This window comes from Nycticebus coucang, chromosome 4 (genome assembly GCF_027406575.1).
Source record: "Nycticebus coucang isolate mNycCou1 chromosome 4, mNycCou1.pri, whole genome shotgun sequence".
Classification (NCBI taxonomy): domain Eukaryota; kingdom Metazoa; phylum Chordata; class Mammalia; order Primates; family Lorisidae; genus Nycticebus; species Nycticebus coucang.
The window spans coordinates 73,132,842-73,151,604 of record NC_069783.1 but is presented as its reverse complement, the minus strand read 5'-3'; the positions used below and the strand labels follow the sequence as shown (position 1 = coordinate 73,151,604).

Genomic DNA, 18,763 nt, shown 5'->3' with positions numbered 1-18,763 from the left:
TCTGGGTTTGCTGTCATGGGTATATTTATTTGATAAAATGAGTAGAGTATTTGTGTTAGTCTGGGTCATCTGAGAAGCAGACGTCAAGTTAGGAGTACATGTGCAAGAAAACTCATTAGGAGAAATTCCTGTGAGGGAAATGGGAAAAAGTTGGCAGAGGTTGGGAGACCCACCAGATAGTGACACAACTGTGAGCCCAAGTGAAGGAGGGAGGAAGGAAAGGAAGATTGGTTGGGAATATCTTAGAGTGCAGTGGGATTGTTTTTCCATTTTAAACTCTGTTATTTTGAAAGTATACTTTTTATTTCTGTTCTTCAGTGGTTGTTCTAGAATTTTTAGCCTGTGTATTTAACGTAACAGTATCTTTATTCTTTTTTAAAACAATACATAGATCTTAGAGTTTTGTTTGTTTGTTTTGCAACAGTCTCACTCTGTTGCTCAGGCCAAAGCATCATGGCATCAGCCTAGCTCACAGCAAACTCCTGGGTTCAACTGATGCTCCTACCTCAGCCTCCAGAGTAGCTGGGACTATAGGCACCCACCACAACTCACAGCCAATTTTTTCTTATTTTTAGTGGGGACAGGGTCTTGCTCTTGCTCAGGTTAGTCTTGAACTCATGAACTCAAGGTATCCTCCCACTCGGCCTCCCAGAGTGCTAGGATTACAGGCATGAGCCAACGTGCCCACCCACAACTTAAGAGTTCTTTAACATTAATCATTCCATTTGAATTTATATATTTTTTGTAACCCAATATCTTAATTATATTGTTATTTTGTTAATTTCACAAACCAGATATTATTTTAAGTAGTCAATATATATAGATTTACTGATATGTTTAATATTAATATTTATTTATTTTTTTAGCGACAGTCTCACTTTGTCGCCCTCTGTAGAGTGCTGTAGCGTCACAGCTCACAGCAACCTCCAGCTGTTGGGATTAGGCGATTCTCTTGCCTCAGCCTCCCAAGTAGCTGGGAGTACAGGTGCCCACCACAACACCCAGCTATTTTTTTGTTGCAGTTTGGCTGAGGCTGGGTTCGAACCTGCCACCCTCGGTATATGGGGCTGGTGCCCTACTCACTGAGCCACAGGCACCACCCTAATATTAATATTTAATATTGTTTGCTCTTTTTTCTTGTGTCTCAGATCTATCTTGTGTTATTTTACTTCTACTTGAAGTATATCTTTACAAGTTACTTTAGTGGGTATTTGTGGTAGACAGAATTCCAAGATGCCCCCCAAGATTCCCATCTCTTGTGTATACACCCTATAAAATCCCCTCCCCTTCGGTATGAGCAGGACTCAGGAATATGATGGAATTTCAGTCCTGTGATTATGATATATATAACTGACTAAGGGAGCTTACTGATGTAATTAAAGTCTCTAAAATTTTGAGTTAATCAAAGGGGATGATTTTGGTAGACTGACCTAGTGAGATGAGTCTTTTAAAAAGTTTCAAACTTTCATAAAGGTGTTTAACTCATTAAAAAAAAAAGTTTTAAACTTTTCCAGAAGTCAGAGAGATTCTCCTGTTTATCTTGAAGGATCAAAATGCCACACTGTGGAGAGGGTCACAAGGCAGGAACAGCGGGTGGCCTCTGGGAGCTAAGGCCTCAGTTCTATAGTCACAAGGAACTGAATTCTGTCAATCACCAGTGAACTTAGAAGAGGACCCCAAGCTTCAAATGAGATTTGGACCTCATTTGAACCTCTCCCTAGTTGACATCTTTTTTTTTATTATTATTAAATCATAGCTATGTACATTAATGCGATCATGGGGCACCATACACTGGTTTTATAGACCATTTGACATATTTTCTTCTTCTTCTTCTTCTTCTTTTTTTTTTTGTAGAGACAGAGTCTCACTTTACTGCCCTCGGTAGAGTGCTGTGGCATCACATGGCTCACAGCAACCTCCAGCTCTTGGGCTTATGTGATTCTCTTGCCTCAGCCTCCAGAGCAGCTGGGACTACAGGCGCCCGCCACAACGCCTGGCTATTTTTTTTGTTGTTGCAGTTTGGCCGGGGCCGGGTTTGAACCCACTACCCTCTGCATATGGGGCCGGCGCCCTACTCACTGAGCCACAGGCGCCGCCCCATGTGACATATTTTCATCACACTGGTTAACATAGCCTTCCTGGCATTTTCTTAGTTATTGTGTTAAGACATTTATATTCTACATTTACTAAGTTTCACATGTACCGTTGTAAGATGCACCGCAGGTGTAATCTCACCAATCACCCTCCCTCCACCCATCCTCCGCCCTCCTACCCCTCCTTCCCAGTTATACTAAGAATAACCCATATTCTTAGGTTATAACTGGGTTATAGATTTCATATGAAAGCCATAAATTAGTTTCATAGTAGGGCTGAGTACACTGGATACTTTTTCTCCCATTCTTGAGATATTTTGCTAAGAAGAATATGTTCCAGCTCCATCCATGTAAACATGAAAGAGGTAAAGTCTCCATCTTTCTTTAAGGCTGCATAATATTCCATGGTGTACATATACCACAATTTATTAATCTATTCGTGGATGGATGGGCACTTGGGCTTTTTCCATGACTTAGCAATTACGAATTGGGCTGCAATTAACATTCTGGTATAAATATTTCCTAGTTGACATCTTAATTTCAACCTGGTAAGACTCTGAGCAGTGGACCCAGCAAGACTCTTGGCTCACAGAAACTGTAAGTTGATGAATGTGGTTTTGTTTGTTGGGTTTCATTTTTCTTTTCTTTCTTTCTTTCTTTTTTTTTTTTTTTTGCAGTTTTGGCCCAGGCTGGGTTTGAACCCACCACTCCAGGTATATGGGGCCAGCACCCTACTCCTTGAGCCATAGGCGCCGCCCTTTTTTTTTTTCTTTTTTTTTTGGAGACAGTCTCACTCTGTTGCCCAAGCTAGAATGCAGTGGTGTCATCATAGCTCATTGTAACCTCAAACCCCTGCCTCAGACTCCCAAAGTGCTAGGATTAGAAGCATGAGCCACCATACTTGACCAAGTGTGTTATCATAAGCCACTAAATTATTAATATTAGTAATTTATAATATAACAATCAAAAGTAATATAGGATCAAATATTTCATTTGTTTAAAAATGTATTTCACAAGCTAGAAATAAAGTTGGAGGAAAATAAACATCAGTTTAAAAAAAAAGAGTATTGGGCGGTGCCTGTGGCTCAAAGGAGTAGGGTGCCGGCCCCATATGCTGGAGGTGGTGGGTTCAAACCCAGCCCCAGCCAAAAATTGCAAAAATAAAAATAAGCAAAACAAAAAAATTAAAAAAAAGTATTTCACAAGGCTGAGGCAGGTGGATTGCTTGAGCTCATAAGTTCGAGACCAGACTGAGCAAAAGTGAGATCCTCATCTCTACTAAAATAGAAAAAACTGAGGCTTGAGTCCAAGAGTTGGAGGTTGCTATGAGCTATGACACCATGGCACTCTACCCAGGGCAACAGTTTGAGACTCTGTCTAAAAAAAAAAAAAAAAAATGTATTTCACTTCATTTTGGGAGAATGAGTTTGCTACTCACTAAAGAATTATTGGTTACAGATAATATTTCTTTGTCTTTTGGCTTTCATTGTTGCTATTGAGAAATCAGATGTTAATCTGGTGGTCACTTTGCGGGAGAGAATCTGCCTTTTCTCTCTTGCTCCTTTAAGATTTTATCTGTTATTTTTAAATATTTCACTATAATAAGGCCCCTGTAGCACAGTGGTTACAGTGCCAGCCACATACACCTAGAGTGGTGGGTTCAAACCTGGCCTGGGGCCAGTTAAACAGCAATGACAACTGTTATTGAAATGAAACAGAAAATAGCCAGGTATTGTGAGAGGTGCCTGTAGTCCCAGCTACTTGGGAGGCTAAGGCAAGCGAATCACTTAAGCCCAAGAGTTTGAGGTTACTGTGAGCTGTGACGCCACAGCACTCTACCAAGGGCGACATAGTGAGACTGTCTCAAAAAAAATTTCACAATAATAAATTCAGAGGTGCATTATTTCTTTTTATTCTGTGGGAAGTCCTTGGATTTCCTCAGGGTATATATGTATCCTGCAGCTCTCCTGCTCTCTCTCTCTTTTTTTTTTTTTTATTTTTTTTTGTAGAGACAGAGTCTCACTTTATGGCCCTCGGTAGAGTGCCGTGGCCTCACACAGCTCACAGCAACCTCCCAACTCCTGGGCTTAAGCGATTCTCTTGCCTCAGCCTTCCTCTCTCTCTTTTTTTTAAGACAGAGTCTTGCTCTTTTGTCCAGGCTAGAGTGGAATGATGTCATCATAGTTCACTGTAACCTCAGACTCCTGGGCTTAAGTGATCCTCCTGCCTCAGCTGTCTGTGTAGCTGGGACTATAGGCATATGCCATCACACTCAGCTAATTTTTCCCTTTTTTTTTGTAGAGACAGGGTCTCGCTATGTTGCTTAGGCTCCATATTTTTCTTTAAACTGTATACTTAAAATGTTTAAAAAAAATTTTTTTGAGACAGAGTCTCACTTTGTCACCCTGGGTAGAGTGCTGTGGTGTCAGCTCACAACAACCTCAAACTCTTGGGCTTAAGTGATTCTCTTGCCTAAGCCTCCCAAGAGCTGGAACTACAGGCACCCGCCATAATATCTGGATATTTTTTGGTTGTAGTTGTCATAGTTGTTTGGCAGGCTCGGGCTAGATTCTAACCCACCAGCTCTGGTGTCTGTGGCTGGTGCCCTAGCTGCTGAGCTACAGGCACTGAGCCTAAAATGATTAAAACTTTTATATTTCATATGTTTTACCATAAAAAACGTGTATACAGTGTCCTTTTTTTTTTTTTTTTTAAGAAAAGGGGTCTCACTTTGTTGCCCAGGCTGGAGTGCAGTAGCATAATCAGGTCACTGCAGCCTTAAACACTGAGCTCTAGGTATCCTTCCACCTCAGCTTCCTTAGTAGCTGGGACTACAGGCACACACCACTGTATCTGGCTAATTTTTAAAAAACTTTTACAAAAATTTAAAAAAAAAGTAAGTTTTGCAGGGCAAGGTGGCTCACCTATAATCTTAGTGCTCTGGGAGGCCAAGGTGGAAGGATTGCTTGAGCTCAGGAATTCAAGACCAGCCTAAGCAAGAGTGAGACCACATCTGTACTAAAAATAGAAAAATTATTCAAGTGTGGTGGTGCATGCCTATAGTCCCAGCTACTTGGGAGGCTGTGGCAGGAGGATCACTTGAACCCAGAGTTTGAGGTTGCTGTGAGTGAGACTGAGGCCATGATACTCTAGCCTGGGCAACAGAGTGAGACTTTGTTTCAAAAAAATTTTTTTGTTTTGTTTTGTAGAAATGAAGTCTTACTCTGTTGTTTAGGCTGGTCTCTAACTTTTGGCCTCAAGTAATCCTCCCACCTCAGCTTCCTGAGTAGCTAGGATTACAGGCATGAACTGCCCTGCCTGGCAAATTTATTTTTTAGACCATTTCTCTTTATTGAAAGAGATGTAGACCATTTCTATTAAAATTATAGATGCATTTATTACAGGTATTTGACCCAGATGTATGCCACAGATATGCCTGCTCAGGTGTGGAATGTCAGATGTGCAAGGAAATTCATTGCAACATTGCTGGTAATAGCAAAAGCCTGGAAACAAAGTATGCAACTAGAAGAAACTGGTTAACAAACTATGTGTAAGTTGCATGCAGTGCCTCATACCTGTAATCCCAGCATTTTGGGAGGCCAAAGCAGGAAGATTGCTTGAGGCCAGGAGTTCCAGGTTTGAGGTTATAATAAACTGTGATCTATGATCTGGCCAGTGTACTGCCGAGCCAACAGAGTGAGACTCTTGTCTCTAAAAAAGAAAAGAAAAGAAGTTATGTATATCTATGCAATAGAGTACTATGCAGCTGAAAAAAATTCTCCAAGTTATTGAATCTCCATGATTGTTAGGTGAAGAAAATAAGGTGCAAGTGTACACAGTATGCTACCTTTTGCATAAAAAACAAAAGGAGTAAGACTATATAGTCATAGGTGCTTGTATTTGCATAAAACACTGAAAAGATAAACAAGAAACTACTAAAAGGGTTATTAGTATCAGGCAAGGGGGATGAAGTAGATGGTAATAAGGGTTGAAAGGAGGTTTCTCAGTCCTCATTTTAAAATATTGTTTTGATTTTTGGAGCATTCAAATGTATTATGTATTCAGAATAATAATAAAAATATTTAGAAGATAAAATCAGAAAGAAAAGGGGAGTGCTCAATTCATTTCTTTATCTTTTTTTTTTTTGGTGACTTTTGGCAGGGGCTGGGTTTGAACCCGCCAACTCTGGCATATGGGACCTGCGCCCTACTCCTTGAGCCACAGGCGCGGCCCTGATTTCTTGTATTATTTACATTCCCCACCCCACCGTCAATTTTATGGATTTTCCCCTTCCCTCCTCTCTCCTCTCCTCTCTATGTCTCTCTCTCTCTCTCTTTCTGAGACAGAGTCCCAGTATGTCTCGGTAGAATGCCATGGCGTCACAGCTCACAGCAACCTCAAACTCTTGGGCTTAAGTGATTCTCTTGCCTCAGCCTCCCAGGTAGCTGGGACTACAGGCGTCCGCAACAACACCTGGCTATTTTTTGTTGCGGTTGTCATTGTTGTTTTAGCTGGTCCGGGACGGGTTCAAACCCGCCCACTTCAATGTATGTGGCTGGCGCTGTAACCACTGTGGTATGGGGGGCTGAGCCTTTCAGATTGTTTACAATTTGAGATTAACTGAGATAAACATAACTACAGTAGTTATATTTGAGGTTCTTTACATAACTCTACTTAATCCTCCTAACAACCTAACGAAACATTCTCATTTTATAAATGAGGAACAGGCACGGAGCGATTAACCCACTCAAGATCTCACATACCTAGTAAATTGCATTTAGAATTCGAATCCGTGTCTATCAAGTCCTGGATCTCCGAACATCCTTGTATAAATATCTTTGCATACTTGGTAGATTATTTCTTTAGGCTAAATTATCAAAAGTGGGAGCATTGAGTCAAGAAGTTCGTACTTGTATAATTTTTTAAAAATATAAAAGTGCCAAAATACCATTATATAAATTTGTGTTATTTTGTATTCTCATTATAAGGGCATAAGAGTGTCTATATCCCCCACGTGATGGGTTTACCGAGTAGCAGCAAATTTATTTTTTTCTCGAAAAATATGCTTTTTCTGCTACTATCGTTTTAATTAACAGTTTACGACGGAAACGTTTGTAAGAGCCTCTGCGCTTTCCCCTCCTTCGCCGGCAGGGGACGCGCTTCATGATGCGCCTCTTCCTTACGGTCCTAATCGCCCTCCCAGGCACACTGCGCATGCGCATATCCCAGCCCAGGTGTCCAGCTTTCTGCCTGATCGATGTCTTCCCGGCCACGCTCTGCGTGCAATTCTCAGCCTGGGTGGGACTGTGGGGAAGAGTAGCGTTTTCCTTGAACCCAGAACGCCTCTGGGCCTCAGGGGTACGGGGTTCTGGGTGGTCCTGGAAGGGACGGGCGGAGCGTCGGGCAGCCTACCCGGGCCGGGCGGGGCTGGTCCCGCTGGGTCTTGGGCGACTGTCGCCGGTGGGGCAGGAGCGGGCGCGGAGCCCCTGACAGGACAGGTACAGAGGCAGTAACCCTGCCAGCCGTCTGCTCCTCTGAGCCCCGCAAATTCGTGAGGTTGCCGGCGGTGAGCTGGGTATTTGGCGCTGGCCTAGGGCGCAGCACCGAGCCCAGTGTGCGGGCGGGCTGGCATGGGTGGGTCGTGGTTGGGGTGGGCGCCGGCCGGAGTCTGGTGGCTTTGTCTGAGTGTTTGACCCCAGGCCTGTCCAGCCTACCTGAGCTCTTCAGCCTGGCAGTGTTCTCCCGGGGTCAGAGTGCCTGCGCCTGAGAGTTCCTCCAGAACTGCAAGGGTCTTCCTTTCCTGGGAGCGTCCAAGGCACCCCGGAATCCAAACGGAGCCACAGGTTTCCTGTGGCCACATGGTTGAGAAATTTGTGTCAAACGGAAAAAAAAAAATAATAATCAGAGGACTCAAGCGTGAGGATCTGGTTATGAGTTTGGTGTGTTTGTGATTCCACTGCTGGGCTCCGCCTTAGCTGGCAAGATGATCATTTTGAAGTCATCTCTTGCATCCTTCTTGTCTAGGCAGAACCACAGTAAAATCACACAGATAGGAACTCTGCTGTTTTTTTAATAAGCCAGAGATTTGGAAATACCCTCATTTGTTGCAATGAGTAGACAGCAAACCTATACTGACCACTTGCTATTCTGGCATACTTAAGGTACTGAGAGTCGAGAAGCTGTGAGGCGGAGATTGACATTCTTTATTTGGTGTACTGCCAAAGCCTGAGCTATAGGATATTTAAAGAGATAGTGATAACTTTACTTTAAAACGGCATTTTGTGTGTGCTCAACTATGTTGAGAAAATTCATGGTTAAACTTTTCTCTACTAGAGAATGTTTCTGATATTTACCATAAGTCTCCAACTGAGGCTGTGGAGAGTTTCTCAAGTTTTACTGGGACATACAGTTTTTCTTGGGCGGTGGCTTTGCTTAACTTCTGAAACAGTTTGGGAAATGCAGTTCTAGAATTAGAAACTCAAGGTTTGACGGGGCAATATAGGTCAGTGCTTTTTGAATGTTAATGATACATAACATTGAATGAGATCTTGTTAAAATACAGATTCTCATTGGTTCTGAATTTCTTTTTTTAATTTCAAAATATTAAGGGGGTACAAATGTTTTTGTTGCATGGATCACTTTTGTAATGCTTGAGTCATGATTACATATTATCACTTGAATAGTGTTCATTTTACCCGGTTCTACATTTCTAACAAGTTCCCAGGTGATGCTAATGCCACTGGTCCGTGTACCATATTCTTGAGTATCAAAGGTGTAGATCACTGGATTGACAGAGACCACGTTCTACTCCCTGCTTTTCAGAGCAAACTGCTGCCATGGAAGAGTCACTTTATCTGTCCAGGCCTGTACAATAGATGTCAGAACTAAAAGACCTCTGAGGTTTCTTTCAGTTCTAAAATACTGTGATTCTAGTCCAGTTACCCTTTTGGTAGTTGACTTCCATAAAATATTCTTGCCAATTTAGCGACTTTTTCTGATTTGACTTGAACATTTGGAATAATAGGGAATTATCTACATATAAAGCATCCCATTTTATACTTGGAATAGTTCAATAAGGAAGTTCCTCCTGTTGCTGAAATATGTCTCTTCACCTTACATCCTCTTGGTCCTAGGTTACCTCCTTAGAACAAAACAGAAAAAGTTGACTCTTAAGGTATTAACTAGATGACAGCTATTCCTACCATGTTCTCTCCAAACAGAATTGTCCTTAACTCTTTCATGATGTTTAAAAAAAATCTCTTTCTTAAATCTGTCCTTGTTCTGCATGGAGTGTGGTGCAGCTTTCGCTGGATTTTTGAAGGATAGATGTGGCTTGCAGGACTAGGGAAAGCATCTTAAGCAGCTGAGAGTGGTGCAGAGATGAGACTGTATATGTCAAATTGAGGATTATTTGATTAAGAAATGAGATGTTTGTGAAAGATGTTAGGCAGATGAATATGTGGACAAAACAGTGTTTTGGGGTTTTTTTTTTTTTTTGTAGAGACAGAGTCTCACTTTATGGCCCTGGGTAGAGTGCCGTGGCCTCACACAGCTCATAGCAATCTCCAACTCCTGGGCTTAAGCGATTCTCTTGCCTCAGCCTCCCGAGTAGCTGGGACTATAGGCGCCCGCCACAACGCCCGGCTATTTTTTGGTTGCAGTTTGGCCGGGGCCGGGCTTGAACCCGTCACCCTCGGTATATGGGGCCGGCGCCCTATCGACTGAGCCACAGGCGCCGCCCGTTTTGGGGTTTTTTTGATACACGGTCTCACTCTGTTGCTTAGGCTGGAGTGCAGTGGCATGATCATAGCTCACTGCAGCCTCCAACTTCTAGGCTGAGGTAATCCTCCTGCTTCAGCCTCCTGAGTAGCTAGGATGACAGGCATGCATCACCATGGCTGGCTAATTATTATTATTGCTTTTAATTTTTTTTTTTTTTTTTTTTTTGTAGAGATGGGGTTTCTCTGTGTTGTCCAGGCAGGTCTCGAGTTCCATGACTCAAGTGATCCTCCTACAACAGCCTTCTGAAATGCTGGGATTATGGGTAAATCCAAGCACTTTTGCACCTGGCCGAAGCAGTATTTTAGAGGATGTATTTATCTTATTGTGGTTGGAAGTAGGGAAGGAAAGAAGGTGGTTGAAAGTAGGGAAGGAAAGACAGGCTTCACATAGGTGTAATAGAGGACTTTGGTTGATGATAACAATAATGCCTTATATTTATTTATGACACTTTACAAGATATAGTTTTCATAGGGATGATATCATTTGATTTAATAATCTTGCGAGGTAGGCAGCTTGTTACCCTGTTTTATAGATGAGGCACCAAAGAGGGTAAATGATTTGCCTTAGTTTTCAAAGTTATTAAATGGCAGGCCAAAGTGTTAATGGGGTGGGGGGCGGGAAGGATGGATGCAGGAGGCAATATTAAGGAATAATTGATAAATTGGAACTGACTGATGGGAGGATACAAAAGAGAGAAGTTCTTAGGGAAGAGTCAAAATAATTGGGAAAATTATACTATTGACAACTGCTGCAGTAGGTTTTGTTCTGCCAGCTCTATCATGGCAATAGTGGCTGCCTGGAGTTACAGGTTGGGAGGAATTACAGTAGATGATTCCCAGGTTGCCTACCCTGTCTATGGCTACTAAGTGGTACTGGGAAGACTTGAGCTGTCTCATACTAAGGGAGATAGGAACAATGTCCACTAAAGAGATAAGAGCTGAGACATTGCCTGATTTAAACTATCTTAAGGTCCTTGCCAACCTGGAGACTCTGATTTTGTCTTTAGTCCTTCTTCTCTTGAAGTTAAGGCTGACACTAGTTGAACTTGGCTAATGGACTAGTTAGGTATCCAGTCTTCCCCATGCTCCTTCATATCTCTTAAGGGCTTCACTGCAGCAGAGCCATTGGCCTTTGCTATCCCCAAAGTCTTAATAATGCTATCTCCCCAGAAGATCTGATCCACTCTTCATCTAGAACTCTTCATCTAGAACTCTCTCTGTGGTTCTTTTATTCTGGAAGCATACAAGATTGAGATTTAGTGTCACTACCAAATTCCATATGACCTTGGGCTATTTCTGCACTTTTAATTTCTCAGGCTATTCCTAGAGAGGAAAGGGCCACATCTACTGGGATGTTTGTGAGTGTGTATGTGTGTGCAATCATGTGCCTATTGTATTCCTCTGTAGGTGGTTTTTAAGGATGGAGCTACTCTCTGGGAAAGCTGTCAAAGACATTTATGTCCCTACAGTCTGATGTTGGTGTAGGCTTCTATTCAACATTGAGCTCTTTCTCTGTGCAAAGCACTGTGTTCAGTGCTTAGTACTGGGATGGATAAAATTCTCTATACTGGAGGAATTCATGATAAAGTAAGGGAAACAATAGTTTAGATAAAAATGTACTGTGATGAAGGCATGTTCAAGGCACCAACAATAGCAACACAAGTTCAAAGTGATGTGTGAAGGCAGAGGAGGGAATGACTAGCTCTATGTGGAGAAGTCAGGAGAATCTTTAGGAAAGAGGTGATGATTGAACTGAAACTTGAAGGATGAAGTAGAATGGTCCTGGGACATTTGCAACATTTGTTGAAGCATAGGTGAAAGGTAAGTAGGTCCAAGTGTTATGCATGCAAGCAAAATAAGAGAATTTTGGGGTTAAAGGAGGGGTGATAGATGAGACAGGATTCATAGTGAGGCTAGGTTTTTAATGGCATCTGGTGTTATGCTAAGAGTCAATTTTTTAAGCAGTGAAGCCACTAAAGGTTTTAGGCAGAGAGGTGACATGATTGTATTTTTGGAAATAGACTGAAGGAGGAGAATCTCCATCAATAGAGTCAGTCTTGTAATAACATAGTCATTGCTTTAGAGCTGAATTAAGGATTAAATCAGCGGAGAGGGAGAGGAGGGGATGGATCTGAGAGTGTAGAAACATAGTTAACCACACATAATGTCTAATTGGTTGCTGAGAACAAGAGAAAAAGGGAATTACTGAGAATGACTCACTTTTCTGTTTTGGGTAGATTGTGATGCTGTTGGCACCAACAATAGCAAAGAGAATTTAGAAGAGTAACATTTTGGTGGGGGTCAGATATCAAGTATGTTTTGGGTCATATTGAAGTTGAGGGGTCTGTGACACTGGGCAGACAGGTGGAGCTGTGGATCTGAAGTTAAAAGGGAGTCTCTGTCTGAAGAGGTGTAGGTAGTAGTTGAAGTCATGGAATTTTATCCGCTCTTCCAGCTATGCTTATAGAAGGTTATAGAGGTTGAGGATGACAGAGGAGGCTAGAAGGAAGGCAAGGTGTGCAAGGCAATAGACAATATTGTCCAGAATGCTAGGAAAGGAGGCAATACCAGGAAGAAGATTAGTAGTCTCAGTTGCTACAGGGAGGTCAAATAGGATGAGCTTGGAAAATGCAACTTGAGTTTGGATAGTTTGGAGATTGTGATTACTTAGGCTCTTTAACTTTTTAATATGGGCAGCTTCAGTGGAGTGAAACCAGAGGCAGGGGGTTGAGGAGATGAGAAATGCAGATCGAGAGTATGTACTCACTTTGAGTAGTTCAGCAGAGAAGGAAAGAACAGAGATGGTGGCAGCTTGTGGAGGAGGTAGCAGAGACTAGAGACAATTTTTCCTAGAATAGAAAAATCACGAGTTTTCTGATGATGTGTAAGAGTCCGTAGGGAGGATGCAATTGAAGGCACTAGACAAAAAATGATGGTTACAGCAGGTCATCTGAGGATTGGGGAGAGGTTGTCTTTGAAAAGATGGGGATACTATTTACTTTGAAGAGGAATGATGGAAGAAAGAAAGGAAGAAAGAGGCAATGAGGGATACATATAGATATGACTAAATTTACAAAGGAATTCCTACCTAATAGGCTTAGTTTTCTTTCTCAGCAAGGTTATCTGCTGAGGGCTGGGGCTCAGACAGAACTAAGGACTTGAAAGTGGTAAAGGAAACTTAAAACAACTGTTCAGAAGAAAGAAAAAGAGAGCAGAATTGAAATAAGCTATGAGTGTTGAGTACCCTCTGAACTGAAATCCTACACTATGGGCTCTCCTTTGTCAGAAGATGACTGAAGAATGACTGACATTTATTGAATGCTTCATACCAGGCACTGTTACAAGTGCTTTTCAGGCATTCTCATGTGATTTTTACCACAGTTCTGTTAAAAAGTCTCTATCTTACAGAAGAGGAAATCGAGACATGGAGGATTACTTAGGCTTAGTAGTACATAGGTTTGATGAATCTCTTACCTCCGCAGAAATGGATTCCTTCTCCTGAGGCATTGTAGAAGGCAGAAATTTTAATCTCCACTCTGAACTTCTGGACCTTGAGGGGCTGGGGTCTAGGGTTGCTAATGAGGGAGTCTTACAATGCCAGTCTGTGAGCATGATGGTAACATGGGGGGGGGGGCAGGACAGTGGGGTCAGTGTTACTGGCAGCTTTTATGCAACTATATAGGGAAACTATGAAATCCTTAAGTGATTTTTCCAGCATCCTGATGAGGAAGATAAGTGACTGATAGTGATTTGTCAAGTATTGCAGGCTGAGACTGTGTCACCTGAGATAGTGAATAAGAAGAGAGGCCTTGTCCCCATTCCTATCTCCTAGAAAAAGAGAATTTTTTCCTACCATTCAGTTATGGAACGAGGCAGACCTGTAACCTTATATAATAAGGTAATGATTGTTAACTCACCTTTTGTGTTTCCTAGTTGGTGTAGTAGGCAGAATTTGCCGGTGAGGGACACACCTGACTTGAGTGAAAGGGGAGAATGGTGGGATGGCATAGATGGAGGAGAAATGGACTTACCTTTTCCTGCTTCAGCCACTGGAGCATCATCTCTGTGTCCTTCCCCTTGAGGTTGCCATGGATACGCCTTTGCGTGGTAGCTTGAGATTGATTTCCATTATGATCAGATGATGACGTGGGTTTAAAAAGAGAAAGGATGGAATGTTCTGCTTTTGGAAAGTGGCCGCTTAGCTGCCCAAAAGGCAGAGCCCAGTACTGCCGCTGATTGCGCTGTGGCTTTGTTGGCTGCTTTGGCTTTTGCTGAAGTTGTGAAATGGTGCATCTCTCTCTTTAGAGCGCAGGCTCCGCATTCCCTGTCTGCAGGGTCCTAGTGCCAGGAACTTGCTGCTTGGTTCAGGAGGAGAAACCAGCAGTAACTTTGAAAAGGCTACGGGAGACTCCTGCTACTGCTTAGGGGATTTCAGTTCTTGAGTGCAGAGCTGAGATCTTTTACCTTCCTGCAGAAGTTCTTTTAGTGAAGATAAGTGAGGCATATTATATAGCTTTCCTTCCTGACTCTTGGGCCTGGATGTCATTGGATATTTCTGGGGGAGAGGGACACTTTGGGCTTTGGGCTGGGGTATAGCTGCATTCAGAGTGGGAGTGGGTTACAGACATTTCTGGGAATAATGAGGAGCTGGAGAGGTGAATGAAGTTCATTTAGGGTCAAGGCCCTATCTGTATGAAATCTGTAAGACAGATACAGGAGTAAGACCTAGGAACAAAAGGCTCTGTGTGTGTTGTCTTCCAGGGTCCCTGTGGATACTTGGAATCCAGCTTTCCAAGCTTCCAGTGCCCTAACCTCCATTTCTCACTCTGTAAGCAGACCTTTCCCAGGCTGACTCCTGACTTATCTCCTTCTCACTAATGCTTTGAGAGGCATGCAGTTTTGTCTCCTACCTCTGCCTGGGTTTCAGGCCAGCTCCTCTAGTAGAGTCAAGGTAAGCAGACAGTTGGGTTAGCCCAGGATCAAGATTTGGTAAGGTGAGACAAGAGGAGATTGAGGTATCAAAGAATGCTGAGGTGCCAGTAAAAGCAAGGTAGAAATGGTTCAGACTGGGGAGAAATGATAGGAGTGGAAAAGAGACTTCATTTGTTTCTTCTTAATTCCCCTAAATCTTATTTTCTTGTCATTTCCTGAAATTTTTCTTAAACTATTGGTAACCTGTTTACTAGACACAGATTTTTCTCTCCTTCCTATTTTCCTGGATAATTCAGCAGTATTTAATATCATTGAGGGAGGAAATTAGATTAGAAATCCAGGGAGCATCCGACTCTTCCCTGGCTGAAGGAACATGTAACTTAGGACTCTCCTGTGGGACATGGGCTGGGGCTCAGTGATGCTGTGGAAGGAACACCTACCTGTACAGACTGGCAAATGTGCCCCTCTGCCATTTTCTGGCTATGAGAGTTGACCTTTGAGACTCAGTTCTATCACCTGTAAAATCAGTCTATCACCTGGAATCTTTTTGGCTACATCATACGTTCAGTTTTGAAGGAGATGGTGAAATACATGTATTAGTGTATACAGTTTGATTTGCCCCAGAGAAGGTCCTAAGAATAGAACTTATTTTCTCTGTCTTAACATGTTCAGTTTTCTTTCCCATTTCCCCTGTTCTGTTAATATTTTGATCATCATTCTTACATTTTTTGTGCTTGAAAACTCCTGAGTTTGTTCATTTACTTATTCATGCATTTATTGATCCATTCATTCCCCCTTGCAATGTTTGAGTTCCTGCTGTGTTCCTATTGTTGACCCATTTGATTCCTATTCTGTGCAGGTTATCATTGCAATAATTATGAAGGCAATATCTACAATTTGTTGAGCACACATTCTGTGCCAGGCAGTGTGGTAAATTCTTTACTTAAATCATATTTAATCCTCACAATATCCCTGTGAGGTAATATTATTTCCTCCTTTTCCTTATTAGGTAACTAGGGCTCAGAAAGTTAAATATTCTGCCCAGATTCATACAGCTAAGGAAATAACAGAACCAAAGCTGTATCTCTATCTCTAGAGCCTGTGCAGTTCTGCTCTCTTTCCTTGTGACTGATCTGTAGGCCTTCTCAGGGGTTTTTGGTAGTATTTCTGAATTGCCCTGTTTCTTCTTCTCCCCCTCAAGACCTTGGTTCAGACCTTCCTCATCATAAGTTCATTACTGTGGTGGCATCCTTGCTATCATCCTTCCTTGTCTTTGCCGAATTGCTCCTGCTTCCCCTTCATCCTGCCGGTGCCACCAGTTTGATCTTCCTAAAGTAGTTTTCTCTATACTGTCTTCTGCTCAGAAGCATCCAATTATTATTGGATCAGGTTCACCTACTATCTCTGCCTGATGTTAAACTCCTTGCCTATCCATCCTTACCTCCTAGTACACCTCAATGTTAATGTACTTATCTAGTTAATAAATATTTGACTCCCTGAGCTAAGGGCTATTGTATCATAAAGAGGAAAAATCATCACTCTACTTCAAAAGGGGTATAATTCTTTACTTCAGCTAAACTCATCTTCTTTAATATACCCTAGTCAGAGAAATTATTTCTGACTCTATTCATACTGTGTACACAACGTACATTTCTTTGTAAGCCTTTCCTACATATATTAAAAAAAAAATCTCTGTACTTAAGGCATAGTCAGGTGCTCCTTTTCTTCCTAGTTTACCTTTTTCCTGCCTGTAATTCCTTGTAATATTTGTGGTTTAGACATTTTAAGTTTTAAATGCCATCTAGTATCATGTCAGGTAATAATTATTTGCATTTCTGCAACTTCTGTACTTTTTACAAAGTACTTTTGTGTGCTTTATCTTATTTGAGCTTCATAATACTAATGCAGATATGACAGGTATTATTCCCATTTTATAGGAGAATAAACAGTCTCCAAGAAGTTAGGTGACTATACCTATGTGGTAAGTGAGTTATGAGGCTAATCTTAGATTTGAGCTCTTTTGTATTTTTGAAGACAGTGTGGTCAAGAACACAGCCTTGGAAGCCCAGAGATGTATGTGGTAACAGTAAGGACTAGTAGAAAGCACAGGGGGCTCTGAGTCAGGTTCTAGTTTGGGCTCCACTTATTACTATCTGTGTAACTCCAGAGAAGTTGCTCAATTTCTAAGTTTCAGTATCCTTGTCAGCATCATCCCTGGCCTACCTCTCTATGAGGTTATTGTATGGTCCATATAGGATAATAACATTGTTCTTAGCTAACTTTTCCTGAGCAGTTACTAAATACCAAGCACTACTCTAAATGTTTTACATGGATAATCCCGGCTAATCCTTAGAACACCTGTCTGAGATATATTCTTTTTAATTTTTTTTTTATTGTTCGGGATTCATTGAGAGTACAAGAAACCAGGTTACATTGATTGCATTTGTTAGGTGAAGTCCCTCGAGATATATTCTTTCTTATTTCCCAATTGACAGATGAGGAAATTGAAGGATAGACATTTTTAGTACCTGGACCACGTTTATGTAGCTACCAAGTAGTAAAGCCAGGAAAAGCAGCCTGAGTCTATAGCCTCCTTAACTATGGTACTATAAAATGATATTTTCTTTATTTATTTTTCTTTTCTGTCTTTCTTTTTTTTTTTTTTGAGACAGAGCCTGAAGCTGTTGCCCTGGGTAGAGTGCTGTGGCATCATAGCTCACAGCAACCTCCAACTCCTGGGTTTAAGTGATTCTCTTGCCTCAGCCTCCCAAGTAGCTGGGACTACAGGTGCCCACCACAATGCCCGGCTATTTTTTTGGTTATAGTTGTCGTTGTTTGGCAGGCCCAGGCTGGATTTGAACCCGCCAGCTCTGGTGTATGTGGCTGGCACCTTAGCCGCTTGAACTACAGGCACCAAGCCTAAAATGTTGTTTTCTAAGGTGCTCTGTAGACTGTAGATTTCTCTGAACATGTGAGATCCAGGCTGCAAGGACTTCCCACCATTGTGCTAGTGAATAGGAAAGGGAGAAGACAACATGGAGATTTTGCAGGAGAGGAGACATATGGTTTCCTATGGAGTCTGGCCAGGGTTCAAAATATGATGAGGACATATTTGGGATCTTATTTCTGGCTGTTGGATATCATTCTACTGTTGGGATACCTGATTTGTCTTAGGAAGAAGGTAGAGTGGAGGAAATCACAGTTTTGTCAGTGAAGGAAGCCCAGTGCCAAAAAGACTAGATATCCCTAGACCCAGGGAATCTCTGTCTATACTGGAGCCAGTGGAGTCATAGGTCAGGCCCCAGGCCAACCTCGTTGTCTACTTGAGGAGCAGGGACTCTGGCCTATTGGTTTCTATCCCATAGTAGATAGGTAAGTAAATGAGTTGCTATAGTATAGGTACACAGCTCCTTGGAGACCTCTCACTACAATGCATAATCTCATTACTTTAAATTTTTTTTTCTGTTTTATTTTTTGTTTGTTTGTTTGTTTGAGACAGTCTTACTCTGTTCTAGAGTGCCATGGTGTCAGCCTAGCTCAAAGAAACCTTAGACTCCTGGGCTGAAGTGATCCTCCTGCCTCAGCCTCCTAAGAAGCTGGGACTACAGGTGCCTGCTATGTTGCCTGGCTTGTTTTTCTCTGGTAGAACTGATGTCTCACTGTTGCTCAGGCTGGTCTTGAACTCCTGAGTTCAAGTGATTCTTTCACTTCAACTTCCCAGAGTGTTAGGATTACAGGCATGAGCCACTGTACCTGGCCTTGATTAAAAATTTTTAATTATAAAAGTAATATGTAGAATACATGGTTATTAAATAATTTTGTGAAATGTATAAATATAGAAAATAAGCCATCGCATTGGATCTGAGCTGCTAGGAGGGAAAGGCCAAGTGTATAGAGAGCAGGTAACTGAAGTGGGGTGGGCCGTGTGTTACAAGGGGAAAATGAGGCTCTCTGTTT

The 18,763-nt window shown here is 42.0% G+C and overlaps 1 protein-coding gene across 10 annotated transcripts in view; it reads left to right on the top strand.

Moving 5' to 3' along the window:
- The first annotated feature begins 7,304 nt into the window (after window positions 1-7,304).
- Window positions 7,305-18,763, top strand: part of DCTN1 (dynactin subunit 1) — a 31,131-nt gene continuing 19,672 nt past the window's right edge. For 4 of the 10 annotated variants that reach the window (XM_053589099.1, XM_053589097.1, XM_053589096.1 and 1 more), the window contains exon 1: window positions 7,305-7,591. Coding sequence is in view for 3 of the 10 variants with exons in the window: in XM_053589089.1 (XP_053445064.1) it covers window positions 10,087-10,137 (51 nt within the window). In the remaining 7 variants the exon portion in view is untranslated. The other 6 variants (XM_053589098.1, XM_053589094.1, XM_053589089.1 and 3 more) reach the window with 4 other exon arrangements.